Source organism: Amphiura filiformis, chromosome 3, assembly GCF_039555335.1.
Source record: "Amphiura filiformis chromosome 3, Afil_fr2py, whole genome shotgun sequence".
In the NCBI taxonomy this organism is placed as follows: domain Eukaryota; kingdom Metazoa; phylum Echinodermata; class Ophiuroidea; order Amphilepidida; family Amphiuridae; genus Amphiura; species Amphiura filiformis.
Genome location: NC_092630.1, coordinates 59436560 through 59464068, shown reverse-complemented (window position 1 = coordinate 59464068; position 27509 = coordinate 59436560). Strand labels below are relative to the sequence as shown.

At 37.1% G+C, this 27509-nt stretch overlaps 1 protein-coding gene across 1 annotated transcript in view; it reads left to right on the top strand.

Moving 5' to 3' along the window:
* Positions 1 to 27509, top strand: part of LOC140147368 (polycystin-1-like protein 1) — a 118593-nt gene that overhangs the window by 16223 nt on the left and 74861 nt on the right. The window contains 7 exon segments of the mRNA XM_072169145.1: positions 8945 to 9106; positions 10033 to 10361; positions 23654 to 23740; positions 24608 to 24988; positions 25021 to 25891; positions 26493 to 26630; positions 27159 to 27265. Of these exon segments, the coding sequence (XP_072025246.1) occupies positions 8945 to 9106; positions 10033 to 10361; positions 23654 to 23740; positions 24608 to 24988; positions 25021 to 25891; positions 26493 to 26630; positions 27159 to 27265 (2075 nt within the window).

Below are 27509 nucleotides of genomic sequence, written 5' to 3'. Positions count from 1 at the left end.
TCGGTACGGTGAACACGTGACAGTTATAGGTGCTCTGGTTCAAAACTTAAATTTTCAAAATGGTGGTGGCGGCCATTTTGGATTTTAGCCTCTAGCGAAAAATGCCGGGATTTTCGCGAGGGACATGATGGCTATTTTTTTTCTAAATGGTCCATAGAAGTCGAATCAATCGTCAAACCTTACTAGCCAGAGAGTGGTCACCAAAGTGAACTTTTCCCCCTAACTAACATGTACTATTTGGTTGAGAATGTTTTACTTGTTGTATGCAATCATTTAATAAAGTCATAGTTTTGACATTTGCCAAAAAAATTTATTATTTTTTAATGTTATATCATTATCAGTTATCATTTTATTTTTTAATCACCTGATTTGGGTGCTTTCTTAAAGACTGTAATGGGACATGGAATTAAAAAAATGCAATTAGGAAAGCAAGAAAATTTTTTTTTTTAGAATCGAAGGGGCTAATTTCATCCCATCCAAGGAGACAACATTTGATGATGTACAGAAAAAACCTGCAGAGATGAGGATGTCAAAAAAACTGGCGAGCAAGCCACGGGAGGTGGCTGGAAAAATGGCATAGAGAGAGTGGTGTATAATTGATGGTGTAACACATTGTAGGAGGAGGGGGAAAACCCATTTACCAATGTTTACAACTTTGTGTCAAACCAAAACACTTTCTATATATTTCAAACTGAAAAATTGGGGTAAAATGCTTGTAGGGGATGTCTTGCATAATAAATTATAGGACCCTTATGTGGAAAAGTTGATATATTTGTCTACTGCAAGTTAATAAAATTTGGCTGAAATTTCTGAAAAAACTAGGGCACCATACAATACCAGTCCTGTTCTGGTTTTAGGATAAAGACCATAGGTAATTCATGTGCACCCACATTGTGGCCAACTTGTGGCTGAAGAATATGTGTCAACTGGAAGAAATGTGATGCAAAAATAGGAGCAAAGCAAGAAGGTATGATGAGATTTAAATTGAAATTATGCATAATTTGGAAAGAAATTACAAAAAAAGATAGAAAAGATCATTCATGATGAAGATGGAAAGGTGATAGTGTGAAAACTTGTAGTAACAGTGTGACAGGTACCAATAACTCTTCAGTTGAGACTGAAAGTCTTCTGGGACCATCACTCAAACATTTCATTGCATGACTGAATGGTTGTAATTGAAGGGAATCTTGCGGTTTGAACCATACCTGTGTTACTAGCTGTTTATTCACACCCCACTGTAAAAACCACACAGAGAGAAAAAGTGTCACTCAAAGTAGACCATTTTGTCATACAACGTTTCACTATGGACCACAATGGCCTCATCCCAATGGCATAGTCCAATAACCTCAATTAAACACTGGTAGTGCAAATTTGAACCTCAAGTTGCAGAGTATGAGTTTTTGTATCCAAAGTTTCAAAGGTCATTCAATGAATGTACAAATGTACGGTATTGGGTTTTAAAAAGAACTGTGGACTGATAGATGAGAATGTGTTGGATCCTAGTATTTGCAGTGAATAAAAACAATTGCATATATTGCAAGAGATATGGATTCTCAAAATTTTCATGCCCAGAAATATTTCATTTTCAGGTGGGCCTTTTAAGAAAATGTATTAATATATTTAAAAACAAGAAGACAAATATCTGGGTCCTGAATAAGATTGGCACAGACTTAAACATCAGAAAGTCCATCATTGAGAGGAAATTGCGCTACTTTGGCCACATTGTAAGAAAGGATGGTGGAGTTGAGCAGCAGATTCTTCAGGGAGCTGTGGAAGGGGACGTCCATCAACATCTTGGACAAATGATGTGAAGAACGTTTGGTGCAACACGTTTGGCTTTTGATAGAAGTAGATGGCGTACTCTTGTGAAGACCACAGCAGCCCAATCCTGCGCCATCTGACCCAGAGAGAGAGATTAATATTGCAAAAAGTTTTCAAATCTTGGAGATATTGTGCTTTTCATACATTACTTACATGTATTTGTTGAACATTACATGTCTGACCCAGATACTATTTTCCAACTTGATGTGGCCATAGACTGTAAAAAGCAGTCTATGATGTGGCAGTGACATTAGTGCCAAAAGTGCCATAAGCTACAAATCACTCGTGTTTGCACAAAGCGCTGACATACTACACATGTACATTAGTGCCAAAAGTGCCATAAGCTACAAATCACTCGTGTTTGCACAAAGCGCTGACATACTACACATGTACACGCTAAAAGACGCTGCATACATGTACGCGCGAAACAGTTGCCTCAACGCGTTGATGTCACAGTTGTCACTGCCACATCAAGGTGAAAAATGGTATAGCTTCTTCGAAATAATGAGGTCCAAAAAATACAATGAAAGAAAGACCACTTGCTATCTTAGCAGTAAAACATGCAGCCCATGGGGGACTTAATGTTGTAAATTTGACATTAATTGAATATTGAGACAAGATTCCAATTAAAGGTGTAAATTGGGACATGTGTAATTACAGTACTAAGATGCCAAAAAATTAGGTTTTAATTAAAAAAATTAACCAATTTCATTTGTAAAGATTGTGCATTATGGCTTTGATTGAATATAGTCTGTCCACATAGAAGTACAAAGTAAATAGACCTCGGAAACTGGAGGTATGAGAATAATTATTTCAGTGCAATGCTTCTTTGGCGCGCCAACTGCTGCGCGATTTGTGCACCACGCTCTTTACGTGTCGCGTCGCACTCGCGTGTGACGCAAAGCATCGACCCCCGATGCCACAGATTTGGTTTGTACTTCTAAGTGGACAGACTGTAGGGTTTCACAATAACAAGCCCTGTAATATTTTACCTGATGCATAAATTGAGAATCTTTGACCTGTTCACATTAGAAAATTTCTTCATTCGATGAAGATAAGTTAATCTTGATTAACTAATTAAGCATGCGTGCACATTACGCTGAAGTTGAACGAAGATGAAACAAAGACATTGCACTGTACACATTTCATGAATATTAATGAAGCTCGAACGAAGCTATTAACGCCCGGCTATATTAAAGCCGGTGAAGGTCACTTGTCACATGATCACTTTCCTTCGTCGAACAAAGCGAGCGTATTACAAAATTAGCTTCGTCGAAACAACCTTTTTAGCTTCATTGAACGAAGCAATTTTAATCTTCGTTAAAGGAAGAAAAGTGTGTACACAGTAGGAAAAAACTATTTTTAATCTTCGTTCGAGGTTTGTCGAAAGAAGAAAATGTTCAAATGTGAACAGGGTCATAGCCATACATGTAGGCCTAGTTTTGCTTGATGGACAATTGGACATGTTTAAGCGAAGTAAAAATATAGGTTAATGAGATTTACAGATTTTGATGAAACTTAAAAATAGAATGATTTGGGGCATTGTTTGTAGGTTTAGGCATGTGAAAGTGTGAAAATTGTGTCCAAATGAATAATTGATGGAAGCATGTGTGCAGTGCTTTGAGATTCGCCTACTTTTCTATGCCAATATTTCAGTCTTCTCTTCACTTTGATTGGATTTAGTTAGATCGAAGGTGCACCAATCAATTCATTGTGTTGCCTATGAAATGAATGGGTTTTTGTTATAGAAATTACACCGAAATTTGACTTTAAATTTTCAGATTTGAGTATTGTAATATATTGCAGAATGCAGTAAAATCAATAGGAAATATTAAGATATATTATTATTTACTTTTTGTTAGCTATGTCTCAATTAATGTTATTTTGATTCAGAAAATGAATTTCAATTCAATTCAGATTCAATTCTTATTTTATCAAATCATTATGATGCAATTTCAATTCAATTCTTCTCTGTTTTAAATAATTTTGATTTGATTCAATTCCAATTCAATGCATTGAAATTAACTGCTAACCAATTTCAATACCAATTCACAGCATTTGAATTCAATTCATATTCAAATTCAATTCTTATTACCAACACTGATACATTTTACCAGGCATTTGGTTAAAAGCAGTTCAGGGAGAAAGTTTATTGTAACTGATAAGCTGACAATACAGGTGAAATAGCAGAATCAAAATACATGTTGCATGAAATGAACAAAAAACACATTTCGAAAGAATAAAAACATTTCGATTCAATACATTGAATTGAAATGAAAAACCAAACATTTCGATTCAATTCTCAGTGAATTGAAAAATGGCAAAAATCAAATTCAATTTAATTCCTATTCCAATGCATTGAAATAACACTAGTCTCAATGATATGAGAGAGAAATTGTTGATATCATTAAAATGTCTGGATAGGGGCCAGGCAGGCCCTTAAAACAAGATGGGCTCCTGTGAGGGCCACCCCTGGATTTCTTTGAGTGCCCTCAACCTTTTGTACACACCATGCCATACCATTAAAAAGAAAGACCTGGACGGCCGCAAAAATATTGGCTTATTTCTAGGCCTGGATATGGGTGAAGTTGTATAAGTTGACCAATTGAAATTTAGGGGTGTAGACCACCAAATAACTTCTGAAAAGCACATAAAAATCAACTTTTTTAAGCGGCGTTTTCTACGTGGTGTGACAATATTTTTCACTTTTTTACGTCATCCCTGTATTAAAGCCATATTATAACATTTGCTGTTGAGGACGCCCTCACTGATTTTTTAAAATTCATTTTTTACACGATTATATTGTACTTTATTAAACCAATATACCCTGCAAAAATCAAGACTCTAGGTGCTGTAGTTTTGTCAAAATCCGAGATTTTGAATAAAGCGTTACCGGAACCGGCGTCTTATTATTACGATGGAATTATTAGTCGAACGCATACACGACGTTCATAACACACAGTCCGTACCCGGCGTGCGTGACGGTGATCTACACAACAAAGGGTCGTACCATAACATGACCGAAGGAGTGGTACGTATTGGCGACATACGCGCTGGTAGTAAATTCCAATTTTCTTTGCTTTGCCATAGTTGTTTGGCTCAAAAATAAAAGGGGATATATCTGACAGTAAAAACTAACATTTTATGTCAAAGAAATGCTAATCTATTTTGTATGATAATGTTATAATATTGCTTTAATTAATTAAGGACTGAAATTTCATTGAAGCTTCAATTTTGGTGAACTTTATAGATTCAGTTTTTTGAAAAAATGTTGAAAAGCGATGCCGCCATTTCAACCCCAAAACTAGCATTAAAACTTGTTCCGTTAGCAGTAATTCGGACAGGGCCTACTTTTCTTGTGAAATCGATTTGTATAATTTCATATCTATTTTAGGTTAGCATTTTTCATTTAAATCAGAACATGCTAACCTGACGAAGAACATGGTCCCTAAGGACACCACATTGTCTCCGGTAGTCATATACTTTTAACCGGAACTCATCACCATTGCTCCTTTGGCACAGTGATTTGGTGTAATACGCCCTTAGGGCTGGCTCGACCCAGTGGCTTGATATGTGTAGCCTTACTTGTAGCTTCAAGTGAACAATATAGGCCCTATACATGTAGGCTACATGATACATCCGTCCACATTAGTGGATAGGTAGGCCTACACTCTCTCTTTAGCCAGTCATCATTAAGGTAGGGACTGAGTCCGGGAATTGAGTCCCGCCGGGTAGCCTAGTAGGCCTACCGGGCAGGACATCCATGCCCGGATACCCGAAATTCCAAAAAAAAAATATATATATATTTTTTTAAATTTTTTTTTTTAAGTTATTTATTTTTTCGGCTTTGTAGTGTCCCTGGACCTAGTTCTATATGCTAGGATCATTCATGGTTGACTTATTAATAATAAAAACAAAAAATAAATTGCATGATGTTTTGTTTTTATGCCTCCACCGCGAGGCATACTGTTTTTGCAATGTCCGTCCTTCCGTGCTTCCGTGCTTCCGTCCATCCGTCCTTCCGTCCGGAGGCTATATCTCGGGCATGGATGGGCGGATTGACTTCAGATTTTCAGGATAGGTGGGTCATGGTCACAAACTCTGGCTACTTTTTTTTTTTGGGTGAGGTTCAAGGTCATCTACTGAGGTAAAAGGTCATTTGAGGTCAAGGGGCCCATTTTCTTTATTTTCCTCTTTTCTCGGAGACTAGGGGTCGCACGTTCCTCAAACTTGGTGGGTGGATGCATATTGACCCCAGACAGAACAAGTTTGTATTGGTTAGTGGGTCAAGGTCTCCTGAGGTCATGTAGGGGTCATTTGAGGTCAAATTAGCAAAAATACTCATATGGCCATGAAACTTGGTAGGTACAGTCAACATTTAGAGCCAAATTTTTGGAAGGTCATTTTGGGGTCATCTGGGGTCACCCAGGGGTCACCTGAGGTCAAATTAGTAAAAACTGTCGTATGGGCATGAAACTTGGTGGGTACAGTCAACATTTAGAGCCTAATTTTTTGACGTCATTTTAGGGTCATCCAGGGTCACCCAGGGGTCATCTGAGGTCAAATTAGTAAAAATTGTCATATGGGCATGAAATTTGGTGGGTACAGTCAATATTAAGAGCCAAATTTTTGAAAGGTCATTTCAGGGTCATTTGAGGTCATCCAGGGGTCATCTGAGGTTAAATTAGTAAAAACTGTCATATGGGCATGAAACTTGGTGGGTACAGTCAACATTTAGAGCCAAATTTTTGGAAGGTCATTTTGGGGTCACCAGGGTCATCTGAGGTCAAATTAGTAAAAACTATCCTATGGGCATGAAACTTGGTGGGTAGTCAACATTTAGAGCCAAATTTTTGGGCGGTAATTTTGGGGTCATCCGGGGTCACCCAGGATTCATTGGAAGGTTGTTTTGGGGTCATCCAAGTGTTGTCTAAGGTCAAATTCAGTCTCCTCTTTTAGGCTTGAAGCTTTGTATTAACTTGTAAGTGCCACATCACACCCTTTTGTGGAGGCATCACGGTCGACGCTGTGCGTCGAAAACCGCGACATCCGAGAACCGCGGTCCATCTAGTTTTAATATGAAAATTGATATTTTGTATTCATGTCATACTATATTAATGATATCAAAATGCATTGAATTTGCATTGAAAATCCCAACCCTAGTCATCATGCAACACTTTGTGCATTGATATAATATTCTACAGTCTATGGCTTTAGTATGCGAATATATTGTAGAAATAATGTTGGCCTGAAGTACACATGAAGGGCACGGAGAGTTACATAAAATCATGTCTGTATTTAGCTTTATAGTCCAACAAGTAATGGTAAAGTAGTCCCCGAGCAAGCATGCAGTGCTGGGTGTTGAAATACCGAAGTACATGCTATAGCACATGAAAGTATGAATACTTTTATAGTATAAAATCATATCATAGCACTATGTACATGTATGACTGGGCCACTTTGTTGCTGAGTGAGATATTTGGAATTGATGTGGCCTTTGCAGTCAATGTCCTTTGTATCCAATGATGGGAGTATACTTTCTGCCCTTGCAGAGATGTCCTTTGTACCCAATAATGGGAGTACACTTGATATTTCTCGTATCATGTTAGTTGAGCTTGTCTCAATTCTTGTATGTGCTGTCACCAGACTCCACTTCGTAGACCATGTTATAAAATATGGCACAGGTCTAGGGTTTTAAATACTCTCTGGTACAAAGATAGCGCTTGTAACTCGATGTCGGAGCACCATGCTAATAATGTACTCGCTGTTTGAACATCGCGATTTTACTTGGATCTTGATCAGTTCCCTTGTGATCTGAGGTTCCATTACAAAGGACATCACTGAACTGCGAAAGTGAGATTTCAACTTGCCAGGGGGATTTGCAAGTTTTACTAGGGACAAATATGTTCTGACTTTACTTAGTAGTAACATGTAGGACTACAAAATGCAAGTTTTGGAATAAAACATGAGCTTGGGATTTGCAGAGTATGGGTAGAATGAATACATAGGGATTTGGGTGGTCTGACATGGCATGGTACAATGCTAATGAACTTGAAAGCTATGTTGAATGGATACATGTGCATTTCTATGTAATGTTTGATTTGAAATAAGTTTGATTTGTAGCTGTACTTGTAAATGTTTCATTTTATATACCGGTATTGAATCATAATTCAGGTTTAGTTCAAGAAATTATTGTTTCCGACATATTACTTATAATGTGAAAAGGTATTGAGCTTATTTTATAGCTCAAACAACCAATAGTAGCTAAAAAGTGAGCTGGCTGAAATATGTTTGAGACTAACTGTTAAAGTGGACATTTTCGTGGCATGAAATTTTTTAGAAAGGAAAAGAAGACCGTTCCCAACAAAAAAAGTGAATCATTCTAGTTTAGTGTCAGCCTTTGGATCAAGAGATCCAATATCAAATGCTACTGTAATGAGAGGCAATAGAAATTATATTCAAACTTACCAAAATTCTGTGGAATTCCATGGTAATTTTGAAACATTTCATTGTGTTCTATACTTGGCTGACAGATGACGAAATAACCTTGGAAAAAATTCCTTTTTTTTGTCTTCCAAGTTATCAATAAAACCCAGTATGAACCGGGAATGAAGTTGTCATACAGTGAAGATGGGGGATTTTTATATACCGCCACTGAGATATTTTTATGAAAAATGCCTTTTATATTATAGGCTGTTATTATTGTAGTTGAAGGAATATTTTGTAAATGCTAATTTGAAAGAAAAAAAGAAAGATAACAAAATGGATATAGCCCTACCTTAGTACTCCTTCACTTTGACTTCCCAGGCCAGATGCCATACTTATTACTCCAGTAATTTTGATCACCTGATAAAACAATTCCCGATTCCAATTTTTGGTGAAAAAAAAATATTATCCCATTTTGCCAAATAAAACAGCTCTTGAAATAAAACAGCTCTTGAAATCCTATTCCAATTTTAATATTTGGCCAATTTTTGGCTGCGGACAATCAAAATTCTTATCAGTATAGCCTATACACTTAAATTTTAACAAACACATAAATTTTCTTTTCTATTTTGTAATATAACTAATTATTTAAAAACTTGTCATTAATGAAATCATTTCTATCTGTGATCTTTACTAGCTTTACCAAATTTGACTGGCGATGTCAGCTCACTGGATGAAGTCGACTTTGTGTGGTTTGTGGGCCAGTCAGAATGGAGTGCTGTCACCAGACCGTCCAGCAACGAATCCATTCAGGCTAGCCTGGTGCACACCTTCCTTGAAGAAGGCGAATGGACTATTGGTAAGTTGGATCTGTTAATGACTACCGGAAAATGTGAAATTAATCTAGTTTACCGAAACAATCATTTTTGAACTACAAAATTTATTTGAAGAGCTTCTGTAAGTTGACCCGGGCTTTTAAAAAGGAATTTGTGGAAACCGCAGTAAATGAACAAACAAGAGGAACTGGGGAGCAAGATATGTGCTCCTGCTGGGTTGTCATTGAGAGAAACAGCCACAACAATAGGATACCAGCGGCAGCTCTGAGTGGATGTAGGGAAGAGAAAATTGGCTGTAATCGTATAATTTGATAGACAATATTGTAGAAAAATAGCCGCCCCCTGACGTGTGTGTATTTAGATGCTCATTCAGAATTTTTTCTCAGATTATAGTGCACATATTTTGTTTGTGGTATTCTTTATCATCATTATTATTCAATTTGTTGCCCACCTGATATTCCGCGTTTCCCTGCATATTTTGATACCTATAAATGAGTCAGAATCAATTTGAATAAAATCAATCAATCAATAATTTTTGCGAAAATTGAAAAATAATAAGTTGATTTTACAATATTATGGGACCTACATATTTTTGTTTAGATTATTTTGGAGCCAATTATCAAAGCAAAATTTGTTGCTCACATAGTATTTGCCTGTTTACCTGCATGCATGAATTTTTTGTAGTCTACATTTTGATATTAACTCATTACACGATGAAATTTCATTCAGAATAAAAACTGGTGGGCAAGTGATCACTGGGAATGTGTTGTGTTTTGTGGGAGGGAGCAACTGGGGTGAATTGTTGATCATGATAAAGGACTACAAAAGGACTAATTTTGATATATTGGGTAATTTGGGTTAAATCATTTCAAATAATTGAATAAAAGGGTTCTTTTCACTGTAAAAGGGTGTTTATGTACATTGTATGATGTATCGATGTCTCTTGCAGGTGTCCAAGTAAGAAATCCAGTGTCTTTGCTGAGAGCCTTCACCAATGTTACAGTGGTACAACCTGTGCCCTCTGACCTCCAGGTCATCTTACATCCCAGCCAGGATGACATCCCATCTTGCATCCCCATCCAAGATGGCCTCCCATCAGCGTCATCTGCTACTGCAGCAGTTTTTGTCAGAGAGGAAGTCGTACTTCAAGCCTCGCTTACAATGGGAATCAATCTCACATTCCACTGGTCCTTTAGCGATGATGGATCGAGTGATGCGAGGGCGCCTTACATGCAGCAGCCATCATGTGAGGGAATCGCATGTCTTCGAGACAGTCAGGTAGGTAGCTGATTTGAAGCGCAGCTTGATTTCATTACGGATTGATTTTTCAAGATCATTACTTATTGTTTCAGAACAATTTTAAGAGCATGATAAGTTAACCTATGCCCTAAGTCATAACTATAATTCTATAACTTAATTTAAATCAAAATATTGTGTAATCATATTGGTTTGAATTGAACATAACATCACTGGGGCTTGGTATGTCCAATTCTTTGGTTGGACGAAAGCCAAAGAATATTAGAAGGGGGAAATCATATACTTTGATAATCTCCATTATTTATTGTGTGGCCTTTTCAAATGTTTCAGATGATCGGAACCTAAACACATTATATTTATGATAAATCTTTGCGCTAGTCTTCAAATCTGTGATTCTTTGCACCAAATTTTAGGGTGAAGTTGCAACTTTTAATTTGTTTGGGTGAAAAATGTTTTTTGGGGAATGGGGAAAGTGTTTAACTAGGGTGTGCAGCAAATCAAGATTGTATATAGAGCCATTGATCTTGAATCATGTGCTAGATCAGCCCAATGGATATCTACATAGCTTTCTCACTTTGGTACTGAAATCAATTCTGATCAAAACAATTGTTAATAAACCCATTGTTCTTATGGATAGATGAGCATTAATACTACAGTTTATTTCTATACCATTTCCTGAATATATAAAATTGGTAGAACCAGATGAGCTAGTTGTGTACTTGGTTAATTTAATACTATCTCACAAAAGGCAGCAGATATATGGATATGGTGTTGATGTTGTTTCTGAATTATAATTATGTGATATGATTAAAGGGAATGGTCAAATGTCTGCAATTTTTAATTAGAATTTTTTTACACATTGTTTTCTGGCAGTTTACAAATTTATGGTACATTTTGATGCAAACCCCATCAAAAATCAAATCGGACATCAGGTTACCAAGATATGAGCAATTTATCAATGGCTGAAAACAATATACAAGGTGTCCCATAAAAAGGTTACATGTAGAAAATGAACCGCATTTTGTGATGGTACAAGAAAACAATGTGATTTTTTTCAGATATTATTTATTCATTCTTCTTTTAACTGTTTGCTAAGTTTCAATCCCGTATCTTAAAAGCAACTTATCTTATGAGCGCAAGATAACAGGGGTGTCAAGAGTGGCTAGTCATCAAAATATTGTACAACGAAAGTCGAACACAAGCACACTTTTGTTTTGAGACATTTTCTTTATTATATTTTATGTTTCTCTTATTTTTCATTATTGAACTTATTGCACAAAAGAAACACATTGAAAAATTAAATATTGTACACAGAAAATAAATCAGTTTTAGAGCTTCTTGACTCTTGGTGGAAACAAATAAAGGAAGATGGTTATTAAAGTAGAACACGTTTTGGTGAAAGCAGTTCTGCACGCTGTATCTCTTGTCATCAACATAGTGAAATGAATAACAATCTTTTGCATTTAGACCTTGCTTGGATTTTGTTGACTTGAAATCGCTGCTGTTTGTTTTTACATATCTGACTGAACTTTTGAAATAGAATTGAACAAGTTTTATTCTTTGTTATCATAATAAAATACTATATCTGCCATGCTATGGCTGGCCTACTCAAGAGCCCCGCCAAATTCACGGTGGCTGTGACGGCGATATAATGAACCTCGTGTTGCGTTGTGTCATGTAAAGAGCTTGGTCAAGAATGCCTGGAATGCGGGCTAAGTACATAGGTTGTGAACTTGACATTCATAGGGGTACTAGTATAGTGTACATAGATTATGTCATGAAAAGGATATTTATATTTGTTAACATTAACTTAGATTATTTTCAAAAATCTACATGTAACCTTTTTTTGGTACACCCGGTACATGTAAAACAAAAGAATTTGAACACTGTTTTTGCCAATATTGTTATATTGTAAAAACAATAATAACAAACAATATTAGCTACATCAGACTCACTCCCCTTGATCGTGTCACATTTAAGTTAGTACATGTAGCACCAGGGCCAGGTATGCTTGTGTAGTCATACCCTTAAAATGTTTTGAAAGAAATTCAACCGATGCTCTATGTGAGTAATTCATGGTAAAATAATGTTGTAACATGGGGAGTGAACTGTTGGTGTAACTGTAGCATGTTTAGTGAATATTGGCATGCACCCTAGAGGTCCTCATTTGGTAGTTTACTTAACCTTGTTGTAACAAATGTCTATTGTTATCCAAAAGGAGTTGAGTGAGGTAGGCAAACACCCTACAGCAAACAACTGTTTGCAAATGACATACTAAAGCGCTTTATTTTCCAGCCAGGGGAACTAACTGCATAAGAAAACTCAAAAGCCATGACAAATTACAATGAGATTTGAATATATAGCTGAAGGCATTTGTTGGCTTAGGTTATACTTACTTACAAACCCCTTCCTAATAGTAGGATCATGAGAGGAGGAACATGTAGTGAAAGCACTGCATACACAGGGGCTTCATTTAATACATTAAACTAAATGTAAACCTGGTTGACTTCCTTCCGCTGCACGCTGATGCAGAGGTATTCAAAAAGTGCAGTAGTTACCCATGATTGCCTGTTAGCTATGTGATTCTGTGTAAACTTCACTGCAGCCATATGGTCAAATTATAATAGATTTTTCTACATTTTGTTGTAGTTCCTTATGATTTGGATGCATTTTGTAGAAAAGTTTATGCATTCCTTTATACTTGATGCAAAATTTTGATAAAGTTATAGCAAAAAAGAATGAAAGGGAGAAGTATATTGAACCACAATGATAGCATTTCAGGGGCGGATTTAGGGGGCGCAGCCGGCGCGCGCCCCCTCTATTTTTTGACTAGCAAAGGGCGCGGTAACTTAAAAATACAAAATTGTAAGAAATTAAAAAAAAGGAACAAATTCGCCATGAACAGCAAACAATGGGCCAAAACCGTTGAGTTTTCGAGGGGGTAACCCCCTTTAACACATTTTTTTCGTTGTCGACCAAAAGGCGCCCCCTTTATCAAAAATTCCTGGATCCGACCCTGCATTTGTAACCAAATCTGATATACTCAGACCAAAGTCAGAAATTGCACATACAATTTAATAAATACTGATGTTGAAGCCCCAGGTCTCTTGAATACTTGGTGGTATAGTTATGAACATTTTATATGTTCATTTTCTTATTTTTTCTTGTTTTATCCCTCAATTTTTGCATATCTCCATTTCATTATTGCCAACTTTAGCCTGATTGGACCAGATCTGGTCACATTTGTCAGTCATGCATTTTGGCCCTCTGTTGGGTTCAGGCAGAAGGATTTTCCAGGTCCAAACTTGAAGTAAGATTTTGTAACCAAAGTGTTATGGGTAAAGGTATTTTGCGAGTTCGAGTTGCGAGATGCTACATATAGTTGAAATTTGCGAGTTGAAATTTGCGAGTTTCCAAGGGCAGTTGCGAGTTGATTTGCGAGTTGCACCCAAGTGTTATGCATTTGATTAAGTTTTTGGAATTTCCACATACTTTTTCATTCAGGTTTCCATGAAAGTTTATTCTGATGCCTGCACAGGCAGACAAATGTAAAATTGTCTTCTAAGTAGAAAATTAGAATTCTTGGGATGGGATTCCAAAAGCGGTTGGTACACAATGGTTGTCATTGCCGAGACCAATTCTCCACTGTGCTTGAAAATCAGCATGTTCAACCATTTCTGGGATTTGAGGTTATATTGAATGCAAGCATCTTGAACATTTTTTGGGTGAATATAGATGAGACACATGTTTAAAATTGTCGCATTTATTTGAAAATAATTTTAATAATTTTAATAAATCCAGTGAATCTAGGTCGAGCGAGACACGTCAAATGTACCTTGAAATGGCATGCATAGAAATGATATTCTATCCTCAAAAGATCATCAGCTGATAAATAAAAATTCCTCTAAAAGGGAAAGCCAGCCTCAATGTAGAAGAGGTCTTGTAATTAGTTTTGGTCAATGTGAAAGGCATTTTTAGGATCACGACTTACTACATCCATGTTACATGACAGTCCACCAAACCATCAACGGTGAGAAGATGTACACTGAAACTGCAGAAAACATTAACTCCTAATCTCCTGTCAACTCTTTAATTCATTATTGTTCATTATTATTAATTCATTATTGTTCTCTAAATTGTTCTGTTCTGGTTTTATTTGTCTTTTCAGCTTTTTACCCACGATATTTCAATTTCCAATTTTTTAATACCATAACTTACGAACTCAATATTTCAATTTCCAATTTTTTAATACCATAACTTACGAACTCAATTTCTTCGCTTAGGAATGTCCGATTTTATTGGGGAAAACGGCGTTGTGGAGCAAAATAGCTCTTTATGTGAAAGCCTCCAAATTTATAAGCTGTCCAAAAGATGTCTGTTTTTGACATGATACACCATATTTCTTAAAGACCCATTCAGTGATCCCAGTGCAAGAGTAAAAAAATTAAAATTGTTTATAAATTGCTTAAAAGAGAAGGATAGGCCTAAGTCATTCAAATTGTCATTTGGTATTTTTGAAATGCCAAATTAAGCAAAAAATGAAGAAAACAGCAGTACTGACGAAGTTCAAGCCCCGCCATTCAAATACTTTAGCTAATTTTAGATACTGTCAGTATCTAAAAATACAGATTCGTGTAAAATGTCTTCGTTTGTCTTAAATAGGCCTACACGGCTTTTGGCTGAACCATTCACAGACTTAGCACATCTATGTAATAACAAAGGTGCGGTACCAAAATTTTGATGATTTTTACGATCGTCCGGATGAGCAAATCACTGAATGGGCCTTTAATATTAATAATAGATAAGCTGCCTTTAAAAATATTATTGACAATGTTGAGAGTAGGAATTACCTTGAAAAATGTCTCAAAAATACAACATGCCAGTTATATTCCGGTCTGAAACGATCAGACAATATTTTAAACATTAATAACATCATAAACCCAAATCGTGAAAAAAATCACCCCGGGTAGATTTTGGCTATTTCTCCATTTACGATCCTGCCCAAAAGTGTCTGCTTTCGATATACCACGTCACAAATACTACACTGCACTGACTGCAGGTTTTAGTTAAAAGGGCATTTAAGTGATCCACAGCATCATCCCTAACTTTTCTCAAAAAAGTTGAGATTTTTATATCACTGGAAACCTCTGGCTACATAATGTTTATGTACAAAATATTTCTTGCAGATTAATTAGTTAGCAAAGTAATCGTGAAATTTGAATTTCGTTCTGGTATACCAGAACAAAATTGCAACACATTGTGTACACATAACCATGCATAACTCGTAAAGGCAAAATCGGAATCAACTGAAATTTTTGAGAATAAGCTTTTTTGTGGATATCTACTGAAAATGTCATAAAAGAGGATGCTAGGATCACGAAATACTCCTTAAATTCGCCATATAACATAATATAAACTCACCTTACATGTACATTTTTTATTTTAAAATAATTTGATATTAATTCGCAATGTATAGTTTACTATAAAATTATGATAGATGGTGGCAAGAACATTTATAAAGGACTGATTACTCACTGCAATCTTCACTCTTGTGTGTCTTGACTGTAAGTTTATGAATCAAATAAAAAAGATAGAAAGTAGCTTCACTTACGTTATGTGTCATTTTATTTATAACATAGAAGTTATTAAATTAATAAAGTAAGACAATTTATTTATATATAAGTGCATGTCAAATGGGTACATTGTTCAATACTATAGGCCTACATGCATAAATTATGCCCATATTATAGCTAGGCTCTAAAAACTTTATTTTGCATCGGATTTTTCCCGTTGAAAAGGCAAAACTGATGTTCATGATAGCAACTATTTCATCAATAGCATTTTGAGTCATTTTTATCCATAAAAGCGACACAGGATATGATAGATAATTACTTTGACATCAATATGGTCCATATGATGAAGATTTTGATTCTTAGATCTGTTATCAACATGATATCACGCTGTTCAGTGGTCAAGGACCCCGGGTCAAAGACACTGAAATGACATACTTTTCTTCTGCTGACCATATGATGCTGTATATTAACTATTATTGTTACATTTTAGGCCTATACCTGAAACTTTTAAAGTCATATTAATTCAAACATAACTTTGGTAATACTCACTCGTTTTCATTCGTTGAAACGGCAAAACATACTTACTTTTCCTTACACATCGAATTAAAATATTTTTAAAAAATTCAACCACAAAAGTTTTAACAAAAAGTCATTCCAATACCAATAAAAATTAATCTCTTGAGCAAACTGACCCCATCCCAGAAACAGGTACCAGCCCGATGGGCTGGCGAAAAAAGGCTGCTATCTCTATCCTTCAATAAAACAAAAACAAAAGATGGATGATCATGATAGAAGAAGCCAATCCTTGTCCTTGACCCCCTGCTATTAATGTTGTCTAAACATTCATGACTCATGTTCAGTGTCATCATGAGGAACAAAATCAATGTGTAGCCCTAGATCTTTAATACTAGAAGTGGCAATTTGTCAAATTTTTACATATCCCACCCAATAAGCATCCTAGGCTTTGTTTCTGAAATCTATGATCATTGTTGACATCTTTGTTGGACTCACTGAAGTGAAAACAATGAAAGAAATAAGCTCTGTTGTTTTAGAGAGGACTACTTGGTATGTGAGGAACTAGGTCAATTGGTCTAAAGGAGAAGGAATATTCCCAAGATTGGGATAAAGATTCTCTAGAGCATTCAAAAGATACAGTATGTTTCATGGAGGTGTGACAATTTAGAAAAGCATAGTCTAGACAATTTCAGTCATACTAATTTGCCAATTTGTCTTTTCACAAACTCCTTTAATTCTGCTGTCTTCACACCAATTATATTCTCATTTTACAGAAATGCGATCTCTTGTGGTAGTGAAATCAGATGTGTCATGTTAGTGTGCGTGTGTAGGTTTTTGGGCAATTGAATGTGTCATCTTTGCCAAATTATAAATGGCTTATACACAGCAATGATGCATGCAGACCCACTCAGCGTGTTTATACTGAGAATAAAGGTTTTTGACCCGCTTTTTTCCGGGGAACAGAATACCGATCATATAATCCGATCCACCGTATACCAGCATATTTCTACTGAGACCTCGCATGATGCACTGCATTTTTTTCATTGGTTTTTCTTTACCTACTGCAACAGAAATGGAAAGTTAACCATTTTTGGGCCTGTTACTGTGTGTTATGGTCAGCCCCCCCCCCAAAAAAAAAGGGGGAAGGAGAGAAAAGAGGAGAGAAAATGTTCAATTGTACATTTTGAGTAGGCTCATGCCTAAAAAGCCGCATAATCAGGCCTTCTTTTTGCAAAGGTTTCTCACATCTCATGGGGAGAACACTCCCCTCAGACTCCTGTGTTGCTCAAGCCCGACACGATGGCCGCTTTCCATTTGTTACATTTTCCAAATTATTATCAAATTGTGCCCCCCCTACTGCTCTAGATCTGCCACTGCCAATATGACCATCAATTGTGTAATTTAGGGTGCATGAGAGGTTATCAGACACAAGTGGGTAGTTCTTGATAGCACTTGCGTGTTAGAGTGACCCCCTTGGGATCAAGCAAACAAAAAAGGTGCAAGATGTAGAAGAAGTAACCCATCATATCAACTCCCCTGAATTAAACCCTAATAGGCAACAGATTTAGGAAATCAACTTATGCAATTTTATTCACATTCACAACCAACAATAGCATGAAATAAACCCATCATATCAACTCCCTTAAGCCCTAAAATAGGAAACAGATTTAGGAAATCAGCTTATGTAATTTTATTCACGTTCACAACCAACACCATAGCATGAAACTACCTGTGCCGACTTGTAACAAAGTTCTCCATAGTTGCAGTGAAGTGATGGGTGACCATTTGGTAATGGACGTTTAATGCTCCGTTTCTGGCACACTTTCTCTCACTAATGGGTTTAAGTTAGCCTTATACCCTTGAATTTAAACCTTTATTGACTGGTGTTGTCTTTTAGATGATCCAAATGACACTTAGGTGAAATTTGTGGACATTTGAGCTGAAAACCACACACCACATAATGCTCCATGATGCCACATTATGTCTCATATTCTTCTAGTTTTATGTCTTGATGGGGAACCACCTGTTGTATGGGAGGAAGTACCTGCTTCATCTTTTATTACACCACTCTGAATGTTCTGTCAGTGTAGTTTTAATATGTGCATGAGTTGGCTCATTACAATTTTCCAGTTCATAACTTTATGACTTTTTTGTTGTTAATTGTAATACTATTTAGACTTGGATAATTATCATATGAACTTGATGAAGGGTCATAAAGAATTGTGCATGAATTAGTTTGTTACCTACGGATAGTGTTTATGATCAGTCAGATAGAATTGTATGCAATTTGGAACCATTCAGATAGCACAGCAAAAGTGGTATAAATTTTTGTGAACTTCTTATGCAAAGCACAGATCTGTGTGCAAAGGTACTGAAATGTACAGTTCACCTATCTAGAATGTGCTCAGTTCATAGAGTGCGGCACCCTTAATAGTGAGCTCTTGCTGCTGCGAAGCCGGGTACGAATCGGCCAGGTTGCATCAGCGTGCACATGCTTTCTGACAAAAGAGTGGACATACATGTAGGCGTAAGAGCACGCACACAGACGCAGACACAAACCAAAAGTGAATAGGAAATGATGACATTGACTTTCAGGTTTTTGACCTAGAGATGGTGTTTATAGCAGCAACAATTTATTTTATTGTTGAAATGGTTGTGATTCATTTAATAATAGGCATTTTGTGATTTGTCAATTTCCCAAGAGAAGGATTCAGCAAGTCTACATCTTACCTGTCATGGATTTTGAACTGGTGATTTGTAAAGACACACATGGGGATATGGGGAAGGGGAAGACAGGTAGACCACAGGGAGAGTTGCCATGACTCTTACATGTCCTACTTCTGCATACAAATTTCATGTGCCATAACCAATGGCTTTAAATACAAGAAATGCTTTTGTTATAAAGTAGCCTTGACTTTTTTAAACAATTTTGAACAGAAACAAGGTATGTCTGTGGCTATATTATAATCCATTAAATTGAGTATACAATGTAGCACACACTATGGTAAAATTTGAGGTTTTTAACACAAGTCTCCAGCTCCACATACATAAATGACAGCCAGTGAAAAAAATTCACTGACCATCCAGGATTTGAACCTGGGACCTTCAGATGAAAGGTGTTTTATTTTTATTGGTGATTTGTTTGGCTCTGTCCATTGTAAATTGGCAATTCATTCCTGTAGTATTCAAATGCATACACACAAGACGGGTACGTAAATACAGACACAGAAATAGCCGTAGTTTGTGACCCTTACAGACTTAGCGAGCATGGAGTGCAAGACAACTAGACAAGCCTGAAGAGCTGGACCGAGTGTGAAGCGTGTGGCCCTCACAGACTTAGCAATCTGCATGAGGCCAGGTCAAAAGGGCTGGACCAAGCACAAGGCTGACACAACCTCTTTGGATAGTAGGCCTATACAAAAGCAACATAATTATAGCAAAAGTAGGCTAATGCCAATCACAGAAACAGACACACATCCTTTTCCCCAAGGGTGATTTCACTCTTCGGTAAAAATATCCAAGAGTCGGAAATCCAATTCTTACTCCACATCGCAGCGCAATGCGATCCTGCGATGCTATAAAAACTGAAATCTGAGCCAGGTGTTTACGAGCTCAGCGGTGAAAATTCTCATTGCGCAGTGGAAATTTCGGTCCGCGATGGAGTTGGATTTTGTTTAACTTTATAGCAGTGGGGTGCGATATCGCAGACGTGCACGCTTGTGATTGGCTGCTGGAAAATCAAGGTCGGCAGAATGACCATAAAATAAGATGCAGACCCCACATGCTTTAAAAACATCGCAGTATTGCGCGATAAAATTAAAATGTACATTTTAATTTCATTGCTGCGATGTGGAGTAAGAATCAGACTAAACTCAGGGATGCCAGTTGTCAGGCAATTACCTGATTTCCTACTTTTTGTTATCCAGATTTCTGCACTTTCATTTTTCAGCCCATTTTGAGGCTTTATTGCCCAAATTTACACACTTTTTTCAGGCTTTTCCTGCAAAGTCACTTCAGGCTACTGGCATCCCTGTAAACTATAATAAGATGATTAAGGCATGACCACTATCTCACTTATTCTCAGGATCAAAAAACTGGGAGTAAATTTACTCTTGGGGATGGAAACCAAGAGTCAAATGGAAAATCATATAAATTTTTACTTCCCTATACCAAAGTTTTCAGGACTTTTTTTCCAGTTTTGAAGAATTTTGTTGCAGAGAGTTCTTCTTACAATCATGCAATGTACTATTCCAGTTGAAATACATATACCCCCTATGGAAGACATGACCTTAATCTCCTATACAGTGAGTGTGAATTTCAAATGCATGTTACCTGAATGGGTGACTCCATTTGAAATCTACACCCCCTGTGTGGGAGATTAAGGTCATGCCTTCCATTGATGGTCTATGGATATTAACTGGAATAGCTCAATGACCCTTTCTCCATAATCACCTTTGTATGTAGTAAATGTATAGTATTTGAGGTGCAATCAAGCAAAGCAGACCTTTTGTTGGATAAAATTAATTTTTGTCCATTTTAGAGGATACTATATGCTGAAAACCCATCACAATCAAACCTTTATTTAGTTTGAAATTAAAATCACAAAAGAAATTTAATACTTCTATAGATGTAATCCTAAATTGTAAGTTATTTGGCTTTTCACATGTAACCTGATCAAGGTAAATCAGTTGTTTTAAGTAAAATTTTCAGATAGGGTAGAAAGAATGGTTAAACTTTTATTTGTATTTCTGTGTTGTCTACAAGAAGAAACTTAGTGTCTAGTTTCTACCAGTAAGAAGGGATGTGTTATAGGCTGAAAATGGAGTTGAAAACATGTCTTTGTAGAAATTACATTTAACAAAATGTATTATAATTAGTGGGTTTTTTTTTTTTTTTCTGTCGGACAAGTTTAGAACTGTTAAGCTTTTGTCAGGAGTAGCTCTGACTTCTTCAGGACAAAGTACCTAAGAATGAGACATGTAGACCGCCTCTTGTCTACTGATGACTCTGAAAAGTGCCGTTCACTGAAGACTGCCCCTTGTCGACAGAGAACAAGCAGATCTCGCCTATCTGCTAATATAAAGGTTTTGGTGGCTCTGAAAAGAGCCGTTCAATGAAGACTGCCCCTTGTCTACAGAGAACTAGCAGATCTCGCCTATCTGCTAATATAAAGGTTTTGGTGGCTCTGAAAAGAGCCGTTTGCTGAAGACTGCCCCTTGTCAACAGAAAACAAGCAGACCTCGCCTATCTGCTAAATTAAAGGTTTGTTCGCTCTGAGGAAGAGCTGTTCAATGAAGACTGCCCCTTGTCAACAGAGAACATGTAGACTGCATATAATGTAATAGAAGTATACGGCTTACCAGGAACCGTTTGGCCACTCATGGACCGATTGATTGATTGTATGCACGATGAGCGTTTATATCACTTAATTGCGGACGTGGTACAGATTAGCGGCTCTGTGATTGGTTGTTTGAAAAAAGGAGAGTGCCACATACGATGTGATAAGATTAGCGGCTCTGTGATTGGTTGTTTGAAAATAGAGAGCGCCACATACGACTGATGTCTTTGCCGTCATTTCTATTGATAGTAGAAGTTTCATTAACTCTGATTTCCAACGCTTCACGGGTCAACCTCATCCCCAAGTGAGAAACTTGTGCCAGTTTTGTTGTTTCGTCCCACAGAGGTTCATGGCCTTCTTTGCAAGCATGTTCAGCTAATGCCGAGCCTTCTTCTTTCTTTTGTCTTGTGGCTCTTCGGTGTTCAGATATTCTGACCTTTAGTGGTCGTTTGGTTTGGCCTATGTATTGCTCACCACAACTGCAAGGTATAGAGTACACACATGGTGCACGATCCTTGGGCAGAGGATCTTTTGGGTGGCTTAGGATGTCTCTTAATTTGGCCGACCTAGAGTAGAATGTTTTGACCCCTGATCGGTTTAGAAACCGACAGATTTTGTCTGATACACCTTTGATATATGGCATGAAGGTAACGCCTTTGTGTTCATTGAACGGCTCTTTTCAGAGCCACCAAAAACCTTTATATTAGCAGATAGGCGAGATCTGCTTGTTCTCTGTTGACAAAGGGCAGTCTTCAGTGAACGACTCTTTTCAGAGTCATCAGTAGACAAGGGGCGGTCTACATGTCTCATTCTTAGGTACTTTGTCCTGAAGAAGTCAGAGCTACTCCTGACGAAGCTTGACAGTTCTAAACTTGTCCGACGGCGAACCCGCTTAAAACCCACTAATTGTTATGAATTCCTGTCGTAAAATCCTATCCCACAAAATGTATTATGGTATTCATGCACAATGCACAGTGCCCTGCAAGAATGCAGCTGGTAGTGCATGTGACCCCTATCATAAGTCCAGTTTGGTTTCCTATTTAACTCTTTGGTTTCCATGCCCAAGAGTGATTTCATGTCCATGATCTTTGAGCGCTGTTAGATTAGCTTAGATTGAAGGCTAAATTTCACTCTTGGAAATTTTGCACAAGAGAATGCAATTGATTGTAGAATGACATCCTAGCAATGTCAGAGTTAAGTAATTCATGGCATTTTCTGCAGAAATAAAAATTGATATTGCCAAAATAGCTTATCTTGATCACCCCACATTATACATAGAGTTTGATCAGTTGGAAATCGCCAATATCACAGATTAATATCAGTATATTTTATTTTGAGAATTGTCTTGTGACATCTCACGGACCTACATTTTGTCTACTTTATTTAACACACACAATATAGACCAGACAGGTCAACTAGATCACTCTTAACATGGGTCTACTTTTCGACGTAGTGGTAAAAGCCTACAATTTCTGTCGATTACGACTTGCTCAAACTATAGTTATGCAATTGTTGTTCCTCCTTTGAGATGTAACTGCTTGATGGAAGTTCATAAAGCTAAATTTTGAACTGCTTGTAGCACTTTCTTACCAGGGTAATTACCTTAAACTTGAATGAATTTCAAGTTCAGTCACACCAGAATTGAGATGGATACGCTAGAGTATTCTGTTTTCACATCATACTTACTATATTGCACGTAAGCAACATCTTATTTTGCATGTCAGTAGATATCACCCAGGACTCACAGCCATAGAGCAATAATGTAGCATGGGATGATATTATGTTCTTGACTATAATATAATTGTAACTTTATTTGGGTTGCATCACAAATGATTCCAATCTTGTGGATGATAATGAACACAAATATAATTTTGTTCTAATTACAGGTGCACACATTCACAAGAGAAGGAGTATTCAATGTTGCTGTGAATGTTTCTAATCAACTAGGAAGTGTACAGAAGACACTTCAAGTGGTAAGTATGCAATATTGGATTGGGTACATCTAATTCAGTCAAATAGAGTACCATCAGTAGTGTAAACAGGTACACTCTCTCTCTCCCTCTCTCAGAGCTATTTGATTGCAAATTTATTTTTCAAATGAAATTTTGCTTAGGACCTTCATTTAGTGGAAATCCAACTGGGGCTTTTGCATAGTGTAAGTAGAGTTTAGGCTAGAGTATTTTTACTCTTGGTGAGTCAGCATTTTAACTTTTGGCCCCTGTGTGGCCAAAAAAAACTGACCACCCCCAAGATTGCTTATAACTCCAGAACAGTATGTTGTACGTAGGTCAAACTATACTTTTTCTGAATCCTTGAAATGAGAGGAATAATTTGGTGTGCTTTGTTAACATTTTGAATGTGTTATAGGACCATAAAAGGAAGCTAAAAAAGTTGGTTTGGTAGGGTCCTGGGGGATGCACATTAAACCCTGGTATATACTGGACTATATATGCAGTATCTTTTAATGCATGCATGTTTAAGCCAGCGCTTTGAGTGAACGCTCACAATTTAAAACTGCCCAAGGAAATGTGTACTGATTGTTTAATTTCATTCTGAGCAGATAATGTGACCCTGTTTGAATATTAATTACTATCTTGCTAAGCTGTAACTTTTTAGCATAAAAATTACTTATACCTGTATTCATAGGTACTTTTTGCTTACTTGATTAGGATTTAAACTCATATGTATAGAGACAAGTGTCCTAAAGTGCCTTAATTGATTGCCTTCGATGTTGAAAGTTCATTCAAGTTTTTGCAAACCTGATGTAAATTTCGTTTCCAACTATGCATGTCACATTACACTAATGTTATCATTTTGAACACCTATTTCGCAATTTTCAGGTTGTGATGAATCGTGACATCTCAGCACTCAACATGTCACTGGGGGAGCAGACGTCATTCATCCATAAACTCAACTCCAATGTCAACTTCCTCATCACCATGGAAACTGCTGCCAGATCAGAACTCGTCCTCGAGATTGATTTTGGTGATGGTTCAGTGTACAATCATAGCCTGAAAGACGTTAATGATACATTTATCTTGGGTGGCGACCAGAACGTTGCCCATTTGCACTTAACGGCCAGTTATGGAGAAGGCTGTGAACTTGTAGTGTCATTAGATCATGTATATCAGAGTGAAGGAGTGTTCCATCCTAATGTCTCCGTGTACAGCACGTTGTCGTCTAATGTCACGGCACGTGCAAGACTCCCTCAAGGAGTGATCATACAAAAGAATGCTTACAGGCGTGAGAGATAGATTGTCATGAGGTGTATTCCACAAATCAAAGTGCAATTTTAAAGGTTACCATGCCAGCTGTGACACAGAACATCAGTTGCGCATGGGTTATTTATTACCAGAATGTGACTCAACGAACCAGCACGAATTGTGTGTTTTTGTACACTTTTTCTCAGTCAGGGAAGTATGTATTTAAAGTGTCTGTACATAATCTTGTCAACCAGGTTGTGGTTGAAAGAACGGTAGAAGTTCAAGATCAAGTGACCGGACTACGAATAGAGTCACGAGGAGATCGAATGGTACAAACGGGGTCGGAGGTCAGTGTGCTTGCATATGTTACCGGAGGAACGGATGTGAACTTCAGGTGGAATTTTCACGACAATGCAAACGGTTTAACGCAAGTGAGCGAGTTTGAATCAAATCTCTATGCCGCTGCATTTGTAGCCAACCACACATACATCACAACTGGTCATTTTAATGTCAGCGTGACAGCTCACAATCGTATCAGTTCAAAACAAGTATACTTACCAAATGGTTATGTAGTGCAGGATTCAATTACAGAAATCATCTTGCCATCCATGGTATCAACATTGCTACCAGACACCACTGTGATACAAGTAAGCATTCACAGAGGTTCTCACATTGATTTCCATATGGATTACGGTGAAGGATTGGTATCGCCGTTTGTAGTGCAGATTCCGGGTGGTATATATCTGCTTCATTATGTGATACCTTTGGCTGGTTCTTATGCAGTGACGGTAGTAGCTTCTAATGGGGTGTCATCTCGGAATGCGACTACATGTGTGGATGTGCAGGAGGATATCGGATCTCTGTCGGTATTCATCTATAGTCCACAGGAAGAGCATGCTGTAATTGTAGCCCATATAAATGGTAAGTGTTCTTTCAAATGTGAAGAGAAGTGACTAGTAGTTAACAAAGCCATATGAAATTGTTCCATGTATAATTTTGATTGTTATTAGGTTAGAACAATGTTGTGTTGCCCCAACTTTGTCCAACAGATAAGTTGGAAAGCACCCAAAATTGTCCAAATTCAGGGGTCATTGGTAAGAGTGATGGGGTTCCAGGTTCAAATCCTTGTCTTTCCACGACAAACTCATAAGACCACTTGACATGTGACGTCATTGCCCGAATGCCCGTCAGTATGCGCACAAATTATGGCAATTTCCATTGTTCTTTGCCCTGCATTATGCGTACGCATCATAGTTTGCTCAGGGCACATGCATTTTAAATTGCCCACCACGTCATATAGTACAAGAAAGCCATTCAAGCATATCAATAGACCAGTCCCTCACCTTTGTTCCTAAACAATGATGTCAAGTGGTCTATACTTGATGGTAATAATATGTTGTAACATTGATTTTACTGCAAATAATACATCAACTCAAAATGTGTATTCTGTATCACTGCAGTGAGGTGTGTCTATACTAATTATATTGTATTGTAATACCCAAATTGATCTGATCTGTTTTAGGTGTAATTCCAAAGCGCACAGATTTGAAGTATACCTGGCATGTTGGTGGCTCAGTTCATGTCAGCGCTACTCCTCTGTTGGAACTTGGCAATGTGACATCGGATACTCTCCATGTTCTTCTACTGGTGACGAATCAAGGTAAGGCCCAGTAATTGTGTTGTGATTGCAGGCTTCTTATCAGGTGCAGTGCATGACATAGACATTTTGTGATTTGTTCTAGGTGCAGTGATGCGTATATGTGTAATATAAATTAGAACTACGTGTATGCTAGAACATCCAGTTCGCTGTATAATATAATGGAGTTCTTGATCATGAACAGTCCCGTGAACAGTGGCTTAAACTTAAGGGATTTACATACAGTCATTTGATTTTGACATACACAGTATAAGACCGACTTATCAATATTTTGATAAAATATGTAAATTGCGATTTAAAGAACCCTGAATTTTCCAAGTAAAATGTAGCACCCTCGAATAGTGTGCTGTTTTTCATCATTCGTTCAGTATAAGGCTCAGGCTGCCATTATATATTCCTTGTCAACCCCCACATCTTAGGGAGTGGGTGATTATAGGTTTTGATCAAAATCCAGGAAACAACCTTCTGAGGAAGTGTTAAAAATGTCTTAGTCGGGAAAAAAAGTTATCTTTAATTTTGTTTATCATACAGTTACAACACAAGAGATACAAATGGATCTTCTAAAACCAAGCCATGATGTCCAGCTAATACATCCATTATATGCTGAAGTAGGCCATCAGGTAGCATTTTCCACACAGGTAAGTAAATAAAGAGAAAAATAATCTGGTTTAAATAACTATGGGTTTTCTTCTATACCCACTTTAAGTCGGGTATCCTTAAGAAAATAGATCATGATTAGTTACCTTTGCAATTTTACCAAAGTTCAGCATGACTGTATATTTCTTGATAATAGAAATGGTAAAGTGTTATTGTCATTTGAGGGATCAATGGAAATTAACATCGAAACATTGAAATTAGCATTGAAATTAAAAACGATATTGA